General features: G+C 31.3%; 1 protein-coding gene and 1 long non-coding RNA gene across 6 annotated transcripts in view; one reads left to right on the top strand and one right to left on the bottom strand.

The window, feature by feature from the left end:
* The window catches only part of LOC111631113 (ankyrin-3-like), a 279012-nt gene that overhangs the window by 170568 nt on the left and 89037 nt on the right, over positions 1-19407 (top strand). For 2 of the 3 annotated variants that reach the window (XM_023375329.1, XM_023375323.1), the window contains 3 exons: positions 6490-6694; positions 13695-13791; positions 18549-18777. In XM_023375329.1, the coding sequence (XP_023231097.1) occupies positions 6490-6694; positions 13695-13791; positions 18549-18777 (531 nt within the window). Of the gene's footprint in view, positions 1-6489; positions 6710-13694; positions 13792-18548; positions 18778-19407 lie in introns of all 3 variants that reach the window. The other variant, XM_023375315.1, reaches the window with a different exon arrangement.
* The window catches only part of LOC111631154, a 95603-nt gene that overhangs the window by 4038 nt on the left and 72158 nt on the right, over positions 1-19407 (bottom strand). Inside the window, exon 4 of one of the 3 annotated variants that reach the window (XR_002757653.1) lies at positions 7865-9748. The exons of the other annotated variants lie outside the window; for them this stretch is intronic. This is a non-coding gene — a long non-coding RNA (uncharacterized LOC111631154). Of the gene's footprint in view, positions 1-7864; positions 9749-19407 lie in introns of those variants that run through there. 3 annotated transcript variants of the gene reach the window in all.

Genomic DNA, 19407 nt, shown 5'->3' with positions numbered 1-19407 from the left:
GTTTTCTTTCAGACACTAAGAGTTCCAACTTGCAAGGCCAATTGGCCCCACTAACAACAATCAAATGGTAAAGAGAGTGACAGATGTCCTCAAGCATAGGACAGTGAATGAGGTAGTGGTACATCCCATCACAAATACCACAGAGAGGACAACAGTCTGTGTTACTATTATGAAATCTGTGTAAGTAGGCATTGAAACATCCGTGCTTACCTAAGGAATTGAGTAAAGTGGTGATGTGGGTGAATCCACTTCCATCTTTCATTTCAGATGATTGCTGACATTTGGGAGGAGTTGCCTAGTAATATGAGTCTCTGGCAAGGAATTCCAGTCATTTTGCCAGCATTCAACCAACAACCATGCTGTTCCATAGCAACTGCTTAATACTGGAGGAGGGAAGCTGACAGTAGACAAAGATGCCCTCATAATTCTCTGTAGTGGTGCAGGCAAGGAAATTTACCCTCTCGTTGCCCAGAGTGCCCTGATGACTCTTGATCCATTTGATATGGAAGGTGTTAGAAGACAGGAATGCAGCAGAAAGGATGTCCCTAGCAATAGGGTGGGTGGTGTCCTTATCCTGTAGGATCTGCACAGTGGCTGCACTATCTGTGCTGATGTTGATGAGTTTCTCCTTATACTCATTGTTGCAATACTGTACAGCCATAAGGACAGCAAAGATTTCTGCCTGGAACATTGAACACTCTGGATGAAGGCTGAAAGTACCATGATGCTTCTCCATGCTAAAGGAAAAGATGACAAATTTACCAGCCATATCTTGTGAAGTCTTTGAGCCATCTGTGAAGGCCTCTATGTCAGAGGGCCCTTTGACCAGGTCAAGACAACTTTTAAATGCAGGATGGAGAGATCACTAAAGTGATAGTCAAGCTCAATGTGCCAGACATCAAATGAGACACTCGGAAGAGTAGCACTTCTTCCTCTTGAAAAATAGAACCTACCCATGGTGTAATAGATTTGCTGTAGAATTTGAGGTTTCCCAGCAATAACTGACAGAGCTGTGTCCGAGACTGTCCTGTTACCGTGAGTCAGATGAATCAGTGCATGGCATTGGACTAGCCTCAATTGCCTGTGGTTATGGGAATGGCTTGCGGCTTCACCCCAAACAGCCATGCTATAACAGATTACCGGGATGAACACACAGTTGTAGATGGAGTTAATCGCTTCATAGCACAAGCCCCAACTATTATGAGCAACACGCAGGAGGTTGTTAAAAATTAGATTAGTCCTATTGGTGATATGCTGAATTTAAGGCTTCCATGAAAACTTATGGTCAAGGACCACACCAAGGAAAGTAAGCTGTTCCACAATTTTTATGGAAGTGTTGTGAAACCTCACACAAGGAACATGCCTAAAGAGATTTGATTTTTCCGGTGCAGAGAACACAATGCCCTTGGTTTTGTCCAGATTGAAGTTTAGCTTATCTGCATCATCCCATTCAATGGTCTTCCTAATAATATCTTCAGCAGCAACCTCAATTGCCCTCTGTGCATTTGCAGGGAAGACAAGAAAAGCATCATCTGCATATGCAAAGATATGGCATTGATATCCAAAGTCCAGGTGGAGTAGACTGTTGAAGAGTATGTCCCAGAAGAGCAGTCCACAGACCAAGCCCTGAGGGCCGCCTCTCCGAAGAACATGAGAGAAGGATTTTTCGCCGATGTTGATAGAGGCTTCTTTATTGCTAAAATAATCCTTCACCAAATAGAATAGGGTTAGCTGGGCAACCATGCACAGAGAGCCTATGTAGGACCTGAGTTCACCAGGCAGAGTTAAAGGCATTTTGCAGGTCCATACTGAGGCCAAAGACATACTTGTGCTCCATGAGTAGATTCTTTATGCAGTTGGTTAAATTCAGTAGTGCATCCATAGAGCCTCCTTTTCTCCTGAAGCCATATTGTGCATTATGAAAGAGGCCATTTGATTCTCAGATCCAAGAGATCATACCATACAACTTGTCCAGGACCTTTCCAAAGATGGAAAGAAGAGAGATGTTCCTCATGTTGTGGACAGTGAGAGATTCATCATGTTTCTTGGGAATGAAGACAAGCTGAGCATGCTTCCAAGAGTAAGGGAAGATCCCAAAGTGTTAGCGCATGCATTGAAAATATCCAGAAGATCTGGTCTGATGTCCAAAGTTTTCTGGATCAGTAACTGCATCAATGCGATCAGGCCCAACCACTTTTTTCTTTGGAAGACTTTTAATGATGTCATTAATCTCACAGAGAATGATCTTCCTTTCTCTTTCCATAAGGTACTCTTCATGACTGAATGATCTTATACTGATCTGATCCAGAGAGCCATCATTAGGAGCATCAGCAGGACAAAAATGATCAGAGAGCCTTTTGACTGTTGCCTGAAAACTCATCTGCAGCATCAGCAACTGGATCATTGCTACCGAGAAGCCTGTGGCACTTGAGCTTGTTTGTACTAAGCTTATAGACAAAGCCCCAGGGATCACCTCCTGCCCCAGAGCAGAAGTTCTGCCACGACTCCAATTTCGCTTTTTTTATTTTTTGCTTGTAGCTCCTCTGATACTCCAGTTAACGTGTATATGACACTCCTCCTATGATTACTGCACAGGGAACGTTGGAACTTTCTGTGCAACCAATTATTCTCCCTTCTCATTGCCGAGAGATTCACATTCCACCAAGGGATGGCCCACCTATGATTNGAATTAGTAAAATTGGTAGACTTTCTCTCAGCTATAAGGTTAGGTACTCCTGTATTGCAAATCACAAATGCATTTCGGGCCTATATGAGCCCATCTTCAGTGTAAATGCTACACATATAAAGCATAAAAAATAAAAAATTAATTAATTTACAATTTTTCATGCAAAGATGATTTTTACAGACAATAAATAAATCCCTTTTCATACCTCAGAAGACAGAGTAACGATTTTTCTAATTATATGACTCTTACAATGATATTTTATATAATCCAAAAAAACACATGAATATGTATTGAATGGCATTAGGTGAAACAGGCAGGCAATTAGAATTGAGAATTAAAGAACATGAAGCCTCTATAAAATTAAAATACAACAATTCCCCTTGGTTTGATCACACAAATAATAGTAATTGCAGGATTGACAAAAATAACATAAAAATATTACATTATGAAAAAGAAATATATAAACGCAAATTTAAACAACATATTGAAATAATAAAAAATAGTAAAAATAATTTAATGAATTTATCGAAATGGCATGCAAATTGATGAACAATGGCATAATGTAATAGAGGGCATGACTTAAAAAGTAAATTGTAATAAGAGTGTTGTATAAAGGTGAGAATTGTAAGACTGTGGATAAATGTAAAAAAATAAAGAAAAAGGTCATTATGTATGTATGTATTGTTTTTTAAAAATTAGTTAAATCATTTAATGGTAACTTGTAAAATCTGTTATTGTGATTACAGTGGTTGTAAAAAAATGACAGAGGTTTTTTAAAAAAATACCTAACATCATAAGTCAGAAAAATCATGTGTTACAACCATAACGTTAATAAATATGATAAACTATAATGGAAACATGATGTATGTATGAGCCTGTTTTAAAATAGTTAAATCATTGTTCTATGTTTTTGTAAACCTGTCATTTTAATTGCAGGTATTCTGATAATGTCTTAAAGTACACATTATGGTTTTAAATACCTTACAGGTATAGTTATAAGTAAGAAGATACCACATTATTGTTGTTGTAATAATATATAAGGTAATAATGTATATTTACTGTTTTAAGGCTTTTAATTGTACCTGTAATGTCATTCAATACACATTCATGTTTTTTTTTGTATTATATAAAATATCATTGTGAGAGTCATATAATTAGAAAAGCGTTACTCTGTCTTCTGAGGTGTGAAAAAGGATTTATTTATTGTCTGTAAAAATCATCTTCGCATGAAAAATTGTAAATTAATTAATTTTTTATTTTTTATGCTTTATATGTGTAGCATTTACACTGAAGATGGGCTCATATAGGCCCGAAATGCATTTGTGATTTGCAATACAGGAGTACCTAACCTTATAGCTGAGAGAAAGTCTACCGATTTTACTAATTCGGCATTAAAGAGACATATACTAAATCTACGTATTCATCAGCTACCACACCATATATTGATTAGATTTTAGTTTACATCATTCTTTGCTGTAAATGAAAAGAATTATAATAGTTTATATTCTTTTATCTATTTTTATGAATTTCCTTACATACCTTAATATGTAGTCTTGTTCAGTTTCTAGTTATCATTATATTTTTCTTTACAACCATTCTTTTCCCATTTTTCAAAATTAAATTTCACTATAATAAATTAATTTACACTTTATATTCATTACTCCAAAAATTCAGAATTGTTTTTCTATTTAAATGAATTTAGTTTTTGAAAAACCCCAATTAATCCCATTTAAGCTTTTCATTTAAGACATCACAGAATTATTTTTATGAGAATTAATAAAAGTTCAATTGTCATTACACAGTATAGCTGTTTATTGTATATTGGAGCTTTGACTGTTGAAAAATACACATTATGCGTTTGAGAAATTTGGACAGACAGACTACAGTGGGAATTCACAGGTCTACAATTTTTCAAATTGCAGCCTAATGGCATCCCTAATTTTACATCCATTATTACTATTACTGAATCTTAATGCCATTTTATATATGAAGTTAATTATGAAACAATTAAAACACGCAATATTGAATGATGATTTCAAGTGAAGTCACTACTATAACGTAGCATTTTTTCTATATCTCAAGTGGCATACTTCTATTTATGAGTATTTGATCTACAAAAGTTTAATAAAGTGAGCTTAAAATCTTTTTCCTGTTTATGAAATGAAATATTTGTTACAGTGAGAGCCAAGCAATATTTAAGAGAACAAACTAACAAATGCAATAATAATGAAATTCCTATATTCTCCAGTCGAATGACTCATAGACTCCAGTATCAATTTTTATTTTGCTCACATCCTGTCTTCATTCACAGAAAAAGTTCTATCACTTGCCTCCAACAGAAACTTGTAGCAATTAATTCACTTATGTGAACTACATCTCTTTTTTTCTATTGGCAATTACAATTTCATTAATTAAACAACTATTTTCTTAATTTATTTTTCTGTTTACTTTTTGTCTTCTAATTTTTTTATCATTAAATAAATAAATATGTGGTAACTTTTGTAAGTTGGGATCCCGTAATTTATGTCTAGATAAAACCACATCATCATTAATCTAAATGAAAACATTGATGGAATCAAAAGTAAACATTTTTTATTTTTTCATTTTGAAAATTGTAGACTCATTTTACAACATATTACAAGGAGAGAATTAAAATTTGTGCCAAAAAATGTATGTAATTTTGAATATAAAAGATAACCATTTGGAAGTATAATAGTTATTACAATTATATAATACTTTCTTATCACTTTTTATGATAAAAATAATTTTAAACACTCCAGAAAAAAAAGTGAAGCTGATGAATCATAATACAAAAGCTCTTAGAAAAAAATCATCTATTCTGAAAGTATAATGTTCAGATTGCTAAAGTTATCAATAGTATAAGACATTGACTTGCATTGGTATGTTGTATTATCAATACTATCAATATGCAACTATTCTTGACCAATGCTAACTACCAACTAAAATTATATAGGCATTATTTCTGATCCATAAAATAATGAAAAATTTATCCTAAAGTATAATGAGTCATAAATTTTATTCTACCAGTCTGAGTATTGTTGTCTAGATATATTAAATGTCCAGAGAATGCTGCTTTATCTGGCAGAATAAAGCATTCTCATTTCTATAGTGAAACTTGATAGAGATAGTATGCTGATTTGTTACCATTTTTTTTCACATTTGCTTTGAATTATTAATTATTATGGACATTCATGTGCTACACACACACATATATATATATTGAGACAACACTTTAGGATGATCCATCCACAGGTCAATGCTCTGTCATATTGTTCATGTAACAATGAATACAGATAGAAGGATCTAAAAGAAAGATTGCCTCATAGATTGAACTTCTGTCAAAAATCTGAGATGAATTGAATCATTGATTAAAAGAAGAAACTATCCAAAAGATGATAGCTGAATTAATAAGTGTACAGATATTAATGCTAAAGCATATTTTTGTTACTTTCAGAAAAATTTAAAATTTTAGTTTTGTTTCTTTAATTTTTAAAGAAACATTTTATAACAATACCAAATTGTTTTTTAAATACTCCTTTTGGTCCTAATTACAATAACAAAATAATGAAAAATGTATAAAGACTAGTTGTAAATGTAAAGTTTTAGAATTTTCAACATATTTTCACAATACATTAAACAAACTTTTAAATTTTATACTTAGATAAGAGAAATTTATTATGTATATTCTAATAGTTAGCTTTAAGGATATTATTTAAATTTTTTTATTTCTTATAATGAAAAGTAATATCATTTTTTTCCTTTGTAATGTTTAATCAATTTAGGCTCAACCTATTCAACCGGATCTAGTGACCAAATTATTAGGAAACTCTGTCGCCGTCAGTCCCATAGTCACCGTTGAACCTAGGCGACGTAAATTTCACAAACCGATCACTCTGACAATACCGGTACCTCAGGCTGCTACAAAAGGAATGATCAATCAATATAGTGGTGATGCTCCTACTTTGAGGTTATTATGCAGCATAACAGGTAGTAGCAAGTCAGGTTTGTCATTTTTTTGTCTGCTTTTCTTTTCTTCCTCTTCCCTCTATCTGTTTTCTTAGTGCTCTACGTCTAATGTTTGGATGTGTGTGTGCCTTGCTTCGGTTAGAAATATGGCAGGTATAAGATCGTCTAGCAGTAAGTAAAGTTTGAAAAACATAGAGAAATATAAGGAATCTAAAATTAATCTAAAGTTTCATTAAGCAGTTTACAAAGACTTCTAAAAAGTGATAATATATATATTTCAAAACTGTAATTCTAGATACAATGATTTTTGTAAATAGAAGAAAATTTTATAATAATAAAATGGAAATGTGTTGATGTTTTGTATAAAGTCCTTGTTAACTGCAATACAATTTTTGAAAATATGATGAAAAGTATTTATTAATTACTAATTTAATGCCCTAAAAAGAAAACTCAAGAATATATATATATATATATATAATTTGATAAATTGCTATCACATTTGGTTTTAATTTTACCTAATCTATACAGTCTTTTATATATATACTAGCTGCAAGGACCCATTTTGCTGGGTTTTTATTTGTATGTAATATAGTTTTTTTTATATATAACAGACTGTTTTTCTAAGTAATCTAACTGCAAGGACCCGCTTCGCTGGACAAAAAGTAACGATAGTGAAGATTAAGATAATTACATTATAGCCAATCTTATCTGTTTTCACAAAATGCAAGAATTAAGTCCCCCGTTTCCAGACTAATTAGAGAATTTTTACGTTCAGTCAAACAAACTATTTTCAACGTTTCTGGAATGTTTACAATCGTTCTATAATCGAACCAATATTCAAATTTTATGTTCGAATTAAATTTGAACAAATTCAAACATTGTTCGAATTAAATTCGAACAAATTCGAATATAACATTTGAAATAGAAAACCACTTTCAACCACTTTCAGCCCCATATCTCCCGCACCCTTACAGCTATCGAGACGCAACCCCCATAATGCACGAATGGAGACTTGGGGCTACTACCACATACAAACACCATTCGATGTGCAATGTGTAGTTTTGGCGGAAAAGTGAAATATAGGGACATACACGTCCATTTATATATATATAAAAGACTGTATAGATTAGGTAAAATTAAAACCAAATGCGATAGCAAGTTATCAAATTGGTTGCAATTGCCATTGTGTCAACTTGCATAAAAGAAAGCAAATGATGTAAAGCTGCATTGCTGTATAGAAATGTGGTTTCCAACATATTTAAGCATGATGTTTTTAAGTTATTTTCTGTGATATTTATTGCATACATAATTATGTTTTTATATATTCTATATTCAGTGAAAGTGGTACTTCTGGTAATTGTCAGAAATACTAAATTTGTTTTGCATGTATGTATATTATGTTTCTTGTACAAATCATTTTTGTTTCTCTGCATCAATTTTGTAAAAAGCTATTGGATTTTTATTTTAAGTGTGTCACTTTGTATAAGCAAGATGCAGATATAACAGTTGTGAATTAGATATCAGAAAATGCTACTTTCTAGATATCTCTATGATAAATCAAAGAATGGTGACAACATAATACTTTAAGTATAATACAAAATAACATCATAATAAGATTTGAGGTAAATTTTTACCATATGATTTCAACTATTTCAATATGGTCCATTACAAAATAAATGAAATGGAGATGGTTTGAAACTAGTTTTTTTCTGCCACAAATATATTTTCCTACTGAAGACGAAAAGGTTTTAAATTATCTAATTAATAATTACAACAAAATATAAGCATGCAAGGACAATACTTTTAAATGACGATTTTAAATATGGTAGTTAACATCAGATTTAGATTATTTGAAAATTTTTACCAATATGATTTCTCCTAAACAACCAATATATAATTGTGAATTTTCTTTGGCTAAGAAGTATCTTGTGAAATTAGCCGTCAGTATTTTTAAACAGAAAACACTTAACCGACTTATTCATTCTGCGATGATAATCCACATAATTCATATCTATTGAAAAGTACATTTGGAATCAACTTGATCTGTTCTGTGGTTTTTCTCACCACAGATTGGTTGTTGAAAGAATGGCTTATGTTGACCTATTTTGACAGACAAAATTATATGTAGAATTCTTTTTTAATCAAATGAGCAATCTTTAAAAAAAAAAAAATAATAACATTTTTGATCTTTAAGAATTGTCCTCAGAATGTATCAATATTTACACAAACAAGAAATTAGAATATTCGGTGAAGTAACATACTCTATTTTGAGCTTTCTGTATGTTAAGTTCTAAGGTGTGAATTTATTTTTAACTTTTTAGAAATTGAGTTTTAAGGCATGAATTTATTTTCTGACATTCTCTCCAGTTTCTGTAGTTTGTTATGATGAAAATAATTTCTTCTTCCAAGGATGAAACAAAGTTATTTGTTTATCTATTTATTATTTAATTTTATATTTAAACAACAGAAAAATTTCAATAAATATTATCACATCTTATAAAATTTGAAAAGTTCTATTGATCATACAAATGGATTAAATGTAACATTTAATTAAACTTGAGGAAAAAGGTGATAATCAAAGACACAATCAGGTTAAATCAAATCATAATTTGTCAATGCAAATTTATTGTGATATTAAAATGAAGTTTTGTTTAAAATAGTTCCTATACATGTATGTATATACTGTACATATATTATTGATTTTTATAGAAGCAATTTTCTAAATAAAATAAAATATGTGACTTGGTTCTGTTGCCAAAAATTGTTACACAACATCTGATATGAATGAGAATTTACTTTGCAGTTTGACGAATGATATTTGAATCTGTTGAAATTTTTTTTTATTTACTCTAACTTATGGACATTAAGAAGACTTTCGTTCCTGTAATTCCTGTAATGAGTTTAGTTGAGAAGTAAAACTCCTTAAAAGTTTAGCTAAGTTCTTGATGTGACTCAAAGGACGGTCAGACTATCGTGAAACATTCCAGAGGATCTGGTCCGATACAAATTGAAATTTTGGACTCCTTGTGCAGATAGCCAATACTTCTTTTTCTTCTTGGCCTTGTAGCCTTCCTGCTTAAATTAATATTTTAAGAAAACATTGTCATTAGCACATTTTATTGTTTGAAAAAAGGTTAAAATTGCTAGTGACTCTTATTATTAATCTGATCATCCAGTATATTTGATAATTATATATTAGTAAAAAACTAATTATATTAAGATAAACGACTTCCAACCACTAGTTCCAACCACCGTTCCCATCAGGGACTTAGTTTATATTGGCTCCACCATCCGGTCAACACAGAAACGAATACGTGAACACCAGGCTGATATTAATCATAAAAGACACACCACCGCCTTATCGACCTACGTCACCGACCCTGAAATAAGGGCGGACTTCCGCAACACCAGACTTATCAGGCAAGCGTTCCGTGCGGATCACATCCGCCACCTGGAGGCCTGGGAGATTCATAAAGCTATCAGGGGGGGGCAACTGCATCAACTACAAGTAAAAATAAATTTAAAAACTCACGCCAATGTTTGTATGACTTATGGATACAAATTCACTGAGTTCAGCGTTAATAAAGTTTCTTTAGTATTAACACAAGCACTTTCGACGAATGTATAATCGTCGTCTTCAGGTGAAAAGAATAAAATTTTAACAAGACAAACGTGCAGGATATTCCAAAGGAACAAAATATTTAAAATTCAAACAGGTGTCCGGAAATTTCGTTAAGAACGTGCAAATAATTTTTTGATATGTTCGAATTTTTATATTTTACGATGTTAGCGGCGCATGCGTGGAAATGCTACCGCGTTGGCGATACGATGTTAGGCGCGTTTCGCTTTTTAGGCGCCGATATAAGGCAATCCACACCCCGGGTAGATCGAGGGTTGGAATTTCCGGACGCCTGTTTGAATTTTAAATATTTTGTTCCTTTGGAATATCCTGCACGTTTGTCTTGTTAAAATTTTATTCTTTTCACCTGAAGACGACGATTATACATTCGTCGAAAGTGCTTGTGTTAATACTAAAGAAACTTTATTAACGCTGAACTCAGTGAATTTGTATCCATAAATCAACTACAAGGATGGGGAAACGCTTGCACAGGCGTGGAAGTACTTATTCAAGGAATTCGAACAGTGTCAGTTGGAGGGGTGAAACCCGACGCGCACATTTATTTATTTACATCGTTGGCAACATCGTCACGACGGTCGGGTTGAAACATGGCCAGTCACCACCTGAAGCAGACCTCGGTGGAGGTCGAAAGTACTTGTGGAATTTAATAGTGGCATAACACTCGTAAAAAAAGGTTTTTCGTGGATTGTTACTAATTATGTTGTTTTTCTATATTATCAAGATTAATGATTACATTACTGATATACTTAAATTTTATGTATTGTGTAAACAAACTAGGATTTTTCAGTTGATTATTAAAAATAATATCTATTATAAGTTATATTTTACTGTGTATGTCTGCCTGTCTTAGTATTGTAGTCATTCTTTCTTTTATGTATCCAATTAATGTTTGTATTCGCTATTACTGTGCTTGTCATTTACACTTTAACACTTTACCTGTGACATTTAATCTTTACCCATTACACTAAAGATTTAAAATTTATGTAAGAAAATAGCACTGTTTAGTTTTTTTGTCATTGAATTCTTTATTATTATAACTGGTGTTGTTTTAATAAGAATTTAAAGAAATCTAAGAAAAATAAAAGCTTTTTAAGGGCAGTCCTCGACTTTTGAACTAAACTGATAACTCTAAATTGCTTTTAGTACATTAAAATGTATGGAAAGTGTAAATTTCATCTATTATACATGCAGTGGCACTTTTTCTAGTTTTTATTTTAATAACAACAAAATCATTTTGTGAAGATAAATTACTATTGTTTATTTAAAATGTTAGGACAATAAATTAGTGTTCTATACATTTTCATATAATCACTATAAAAAAATTAAAACCTTCTTACATTCATTAGAGATTTTTATAATTTTTCTTTTTAAGTTTTTGGAACTGAACCCCAATGTTTGACTTTTGTATGCATTTTTTGGAAACCATTATGTCTGAAAGTTGGAGACCGTCTGCATTTTAAAATTTCTTAAAAATAATGTTTTTGTTGGTGCCATTCTATTTTTCTTTTTTAAAAGTAACAGGGATAGAAGAAAGGGATGTATTCTATGCATTCTCCTTATAAGGCAATCAAACTGATAGGATTTTTACTAGTCATATTCAAATTTATTTCCTTATGTGATTTTGAACTTGGCTCAAGATTTTTATAACTTAAAATAAACATCTTATTCTATTAATTTTGTTTTTAATATTATAATTTCAATAGTTATATTTTCATTTATTACAATTCAGTGTTTAATTTTACATTTTAACATTAAAATAGATATCAATCATTAGGACCTACAGAAAAGTAATTATTGAATTCAAAAGCTAAATACAAAAATAATATAGTAACATTTTGTAGTAATTTATAGTAACATTTTGGGAATGATGTTATAAACCAAAACATTCAGAAAATACTTAATAATATCAGTGTGTTATTTTTATGAAATGATAGAAAAATGTAATTAAAAGCATTTAATGTTTTTTAGTTATGAATATATTTGTATATGCTGTAAATATTTTATGCAAGCAGTATTAAATAATGTGTAATTTAATACAAATCCAAATAAGAAACTAAATGAAGAATAAATAATTTCTGGTCGAAAACATTTGTAGTAGTATTAAAATATTTTACTGGTTATTTAAGGTTGAAGAGAGTATAGTAAATAATTTCTGTTTATATTTTTATAAGAAGAATTGTGCTTTAATGAAGAAAATATATTTTTCTTAAAAGTTTTCAGATGAAAGATTTTTAATTTCTAATTTATTCACCTATGCAATTCAAAACACTTTATGTTCTTTTGAGATCCATACTTAAGATAAATAACCTTGTCTTCTTTATTAAAGTTCAATTTTATTGAATAAAATCAAAAAGTAGACTACAGTTTAATGAAAGCAAAATTGTACATTTTATTATAAATGGAAATGTTAATATTCTTAATATACACATAGCAAAACCATAATTTTCCAAGTTAAATAATAATAGTTGTTATTTAATAAAAATCTTATTTTACTTAATTTCTATATGTTGTTATTAATTTGTTGTAGAAGAATTATCAATATTTTAAAAAAGGACAGAGTGTACCAAAAATCAATAACTTATTACCATTATTTCCCTGATTTCACAAAGCTCTGGCATATCCATTAATATTGTTTTAACACCTCCATAACACCTATTATTTAACCAATTATCCAGTTTGATGAAAGATTCTGATTTTCTGTGTGCCGATACCTATTTCTGATTTTGTGTCTTCAGCATAATTGGGACGTTAGCTATGGGGACTACAAATTGGCTGATTCCCCTTGGCTTAGTCAGCATTACCTGCATGCAGTATATATAATATATGCTTTTGTTTTTGTCATGTAAACTTAGGCTACACTTGGACTGTTGATAATGGGACTAGTGCTGGCCAGAAAACAAAAATATCGGTCGGAATTTTTTTGTCTCGTCCCTGTAACTCACAAAAATTTATTCCTGGCTATGGGATTGAATATAATCATTTTGGGTTTCTGTACTTTGAATAAAGAAATTATTATTTTCACCATGGTTTCCTAACTTTGGTAATGACTTACATAGCACTTATTGCTATTTGAGTTTAATTTCATTTATTATTGTTGATTATCAAAATTTGATCGAGTGAAAAATAAATGATGCCGATAAATTCTTTTTCGAGAATAAAACAAATTTTCTATTTGTTTCATATCCAAGAATTTAATTCTTGAATATGAAACAAAGAAGTTAAAAGTTAATAACTCTACATTTTGTCTGTTAAATATAGTTTTTATACATATAATATCTTAATAAAAATATTGTACTTATTTTAATTAATACCTTAAGTAACAAAAATTTATAAATATTTAGGTGAATTACTATAAAACTTTATATTTATTAATTTTTACAGGTGGATCTTCAAAGGCTCAATGGGAAGATGTTACAGGTTCGACACCATTAACTTTAGTCAATGAATGTATATCTTTCACCACAACTGTATCAGCCAGGTTATTTTCTTCATATCTTTTAATTTAGTTTGTAATTAATAAGTTAATGAATGAAATACAGTAAGACTGGGAGTAATGCTTAGGACACATTTGTAAAATTTACCTCTGTTTCATTAAACATACTAAACAGTGCATTTTAATGTAAGGTGAATAGATATAGGTTAAAACACAAACATTACATAAATATTGTTTTATTTGTGTTTGTGTACTTATAAATTTATTTATAAGTACAGTATACAACCATATTATATAAATTGTACACATGTCTATGATTTTACACCTTAAACATAGGACTGTGCTGTGTGCATCTTTTGAGCATCTTGGTGATGTACCAAGAGTCAGTTGTCATTTCTTCTTTCATTCTCAAAGGAACTCTCGATAGCAGAATATCATTTTCATAATTTCTTATTTAACTTCATTTTCATAATATAAGTCTAAAAATTATTTCATAACTTGCATGGCTGTTTTCTTTGTATATTGTATTTTGAATTGTAAACAGCAAATTATGTCCAAGTGCTTTATTTTGCATGTTTGTGAAGACCACCATTACTAAGAATGTTACTAGAGGACCGTGACAATCTCTGAATTATTGCATCATCACTTGAAGTCAAAGAGCTCAGGAATTTTGTGGAATACCACAGTTATCCATTCTGAAAAAAATGCTATTTTGCCATCTATTAATAAAAGCATGCTATAATCAGATAACATTGAACATGGTAGCATTAATTGATGTCTTACAATATAAGAATGTAATAATGAAATAGTTTTTGTTTTAATCAGTAATTTTTCCAACATGTTTCATCAGTGTGTAAAAAAACAACTGGACATAAGTGCTAATTATAAATTGTGTAAGGATGATTTATAAAGTTAGTTAATTTAATGCTATGAAGTTACTATGAAGTTTTAAATTAATAAGAAAATTTTATGATTTTCTCTGAACCTTTGTACATTATAAGAGTTGATTCACAAAAATATTGAAAATATAAATTCCTTAATATAACCAATACTGCTAGCTGAGTTTAACAGTATTAACATATGAATTTAATATTGTTATCGCAATGTAAATTTAAGAAGTGATTTTTATCTCTACTATTTTTGTATGTTGATTTGAGGGGGGAATTTTACTCCCTTTAGTCATGATGGTTAGGGCCCTTGTGTATGTGGGTGGTGGTTTTCGGAGGCAGAAAAGACAAGTGTTTACAAAAAACCATTTATTTTATCAATATATGCTTAAATTTATGTGACAGTCCAAAGATTTCAGAGTTCCATATCCTTGAAGTTTTTCTCTCCTCGATGGAGCAGTGGCAAGTTAGGGTTTGGAGTATATGACTTGCAGAGAGGATGGCAGAAATTCAGACCTCCTGGTGACAACAGAGGAGGAACACTTGGCTCAAATGGGAAGATTGCATAGGCAGGTCGCTGGTAGATCAAACTGGTAGGTGGATTGAACAGATCGTCCACAAGGGGTGACTAATGGAATGAACATTGTGTCCTTCATCACACAAAAGTTTTATACCTTTGTCTCCATATCTTCTCCTCATTAGCAGGGCATCCCCTTCCTTGCTCCCCTATTGGTCTCTCGGCTGTCTCCAGGTAGAATTCGAGACCAGTTTGAGTCGTGTGAAAGGTCTGCCCGGGATAGTTTATCCAACACCACCCTTTCTCTGACTAAGAGAGAAGATGTCAAGGTCCAGCATCAGTGTCTCAACGTCAGTAAACCCAGCACCTCACAATAACTGTTATTTCTCTATATTAAATAATTCTTTACAATTACATTTTGTTCTACACTCTTTTTTTTTTGTTTGAAGTAATTCTGGGGCCTCACATTTTAAATACATATGAAATTGTAGTTTTTTGTTTAAAAATATAAAGTTTTTGGTATGATGGAATAATACCAACAAAACAACATAAATTAGAATTATCATCTTACTTTTTATGAGATGATGATTCTAACATGCAATTTCAGATATTAAACTTCAAGAATATTATTCAGGATAATTTTCTAATTTTTACTTTATTAATGGCTCAGCTGTAAGTATAGTGCTTTTCTTTTTTTAAAAATTACTGTCTGTGCATATATGGTAACTGAAAGAATTCTGTTACCATATATGCATTTTTGTAGATTGCAAAAATAATGCAATGCTGATTCTTTCTCGAAAAGATTTATTTCATTTTTGATCTTGTATTACTCCTATTTTTATTCCCTGTATTCAAAGGACATTTCTTTATTCATTATTAGTCAAAAGTTTAAAATTATTAAGTTTTTATTAATTTTTGCAGAATGCTTAAAGTTTATAAGTTGCTTTTCTTATAAGTTATCTGCCATATTCCTACTTATACTGCATACGATTTGCATGAATGAAAGAGACCCGTGTAAAACATACAAACAAGGCAAGCGTGTATACAATTCTGATGAAAAATTTGGATTTTAAAATACACGGGAGCAAGTAAAAGATCATTGAGGAAAATAATAATAGATCACAAAAGAGATATTATAATAGCTTTATTATTATGTTGGGTTTTATGGGTTATACTCAGTTGACACCGGTGGCCATGTACTTAACATCAACGAAAATTGAACGCGAAACGACACACAACGGAGAAAAATTTCAGCACGGGATAGGTTAATATATTTTTTTGTACATAATCAGTTATCCAAAAAATAAGTTATCCGAACAACCCCAATCCCCAATTGATTCGGATAAATGACATTGTCAGTAAATCAATATATAAACAACTGACTTCATTTAAAATTTAAATTCTGAAAATTATTCTATTTTTGAATTTGAATCTGAAGATATCTTCAATAATATAAGTGAAAGTATTTATGAATTTTTTGATTTATTTAAATAATTTTGGTGCAATATCATTGACAGATCTACGAGTTAATTTTTTTGCTAAAATAATTTTAAAATTTAATTATTATAACATTAATTATAATAGCATTTGTATGATATTAACTTTTATCTTTAAATTTTTAAAGTGATGTATTATTTTTAGTTTTAAAATGTATTCAATATTTTTTAAAATTAAGTTATCCAAATTTTTTCTTAATACTATAGGTGTTACTTATTGTAATCACTTTGTTATCAGTGTAGTCTAATCCAATCCCACTAATTGAGTGATAACATAACATGGTGAAAGTAACCAACGTGAAACTCAGAAACTAAACAAGAGCAAGCAAGCCCCTTGGGACACGAGTTTAATTAGGTTGGGTCCGTCTATGTCTAATTCACCTAGAAACAGAATCAGAAAACAAGACCTTCCTGGGTCATGAGAAAGATCGACATCAACAATTAATTTAACACCAAATTTGATCCCAACCGGAATGTTTATTGATTTTATGACCCTCATTACTTTAAATCAGTGTGTGTATATACAGTATCTCCCTGATGGTTATTGAAAGAAAAGTTCAAAGTTTTTCTTAAATTTGACAGGCTGTAAACAATTTAATAAATTTTTATATTCTTTTAAAAAAATTATTAGGAGAAGAGTGTTAGGGTGACTATCTAGACACTTGCAGGACCTCAATGCTAAGAGATACAGTATAGCTTGTACTTTGACAGTAATAAAGACAGCAGTCTTTTACAATGATGAACAGCTAGTCTGTAAACAAGAAGTGGATTAAGGTTGGTTGAGGCCCTGGGCACAGAAGAAAATATTGGGCCCCTTAAAAAAAGAGACAAGGAAAATAAAAATACATGTTAATATTTTTATTTATTGAAAAATATGGTTATGTACTTAAATACAGAAACTATTCCACTCTCAGCACCAGGGTGAAATGTACACTATACTATCCGGAACCTGTAACCGGTGCGTAACGCGTATATACTATATATCACTGTTGACAAATGTTTTTGAGCGATCTCTTTGCTCTTCTTCAGGTCAACTGGAATTCCCTGGACATAGTGTATTCTATTTGTTGGGATTGGGTGTCAATTTCAATGGGGTGGATCTTTTCTGATATGCATGGTCGCATGGTGGGGGGAGGAAGTGGCAGGTTGGCATCCAACAATGATAGCCAGGCCAGAGACAGAGTCAGCTCTTCTAGTTAACGCACGTGGTTAGCCAGCCGGCGTTGTAGATAGCCACAGCCTCTAGCCACCTGAGATGCTCTTGGTGGGGTGTGTTGTATATATTATGTAATATATTATGTACTGTTAAGGTTTTATTTCCAATAAAATTTGATTATAATATAACATATATTATATTCAAATTTTACACCCAATCGTAACTTGTACATAATTAAAATTGCACATATGAAACCAAACTTGGTGTCATTACAAAATCAAGTTGGAGTTTTGCGGGGCCCTTCAGAAGTCAGGGTCCAGGGTGCATGCCCGGTGCGCCTGCTCGGTGCCCCGGGCAGGCCCCGTTGCCGTTAAATCTGCCTTTGCTGTAAACAAAGTAACGAGTACCAGAAATCAAAATTTAAACTATAATACTGTATTGATTGCAACTGTTGTATTAACATTTCTATTGGAACATGGCTTAAAACTGTTATTTTCTGTTTTGTCAGTTGGCTGTTATTAATCACCTAAGCAAAATTCAAAGATGTCATTAGTAACATAATGATAATATTTGTTTATTGTAATCAGAGATTCACATAAATTTTGTAATGTTATTTAATTTACATGTTTTGGGACATGTTTTTTCTGATAATATTAGATGGTTGATAATGATGTCCAAGATTACAATAAGCGGCACCTACCATGTTTTGTTGGATTACTAATTAACAAATTAAATTTTTTTTCCAGATTTTGGCTTATGGATTGTCGACAAGTAAATGAAGCCACAAAATTTGCAACTGAACTTTATCAAGAAGTTATACATGTGCCTTTTATGGGAAAATTTGTCATATTTGCAAAGCGGTATGACACACTCGAAGCTCAACTTCGAGTATTTTGTATGACGGACGATAAAGAGGACAAAACTCTCGAAAGTCAAGAACATTTTACAGAAATTGCTAAAAGTAGAGATGTTGAGGTAATTTTTTATTATATTAAAGTTAATTTTAAAAATTAATATAAGAATGAAATTATTCTAATTGATTAAATTAAGAATATATTATCAAAAGCTTGTAATAAATTTCAGCCTCCATTAAATGTATGATAGTGTTTAATGAAATAATATTAAATAATTTTTGGTACTGTGAGGCTGCCAATTATGAGGGAATTTTAGATCTGACATCAGGATGAAAGAGGGATGGGATGCGACATATGGGTGTGACAGAGTCAGATCTCATTAGCCTAACCTGTTTATGTAGAAATAGACTAGAGCAGGGGTGGCCAACCTTTTGCATACCATGCGCCAATTTTTTGACAGACGAGTTCAGATGCGCCATATTACTCGAACACTTTTTATACAATCTTACGTTCAATGTTAGGGGTTGATAAATAGAGATAAGAATAAATCTGCTTCGCTTAGGAGAGAAAAAGGAATAACTTTATTACGCAGTTGAATTAATTAATTTATGACAGTTTATTGAAGCACCAATTTACAATAGTCAACAATAATCTCCTGTACGAGAGGGCTATTGCTTCATGATGGTGCTATTTCTGCCAGAGTCTCGTTTGGTGAAGATTACTCTGCACCACAATTATTGGCACTGAGAAC

This window comes from Centruroides sculpturatus, unplaced genomic scaffold, assembly GCF_000671375.1.
Source record: "Centruroides sculpturatus isolate CEXI.00-Female unplaced genomic scaffold, Cexi_2.0 scaffold20, whole genome shotgun sequence".
In the NCBI taxonomy this organism is placed as follows: Eukaryota; Metazoa; Arthropoda; class Arachnida; order Scorpiones; family Buthidae; genus Centruroides; species Centruroides sculpturatus.
The sequence above is the reverse complement of the archived record's forward strand: the minus strand, read 5'-3'. Positions and strand labels throughout refer to the sequence as shown.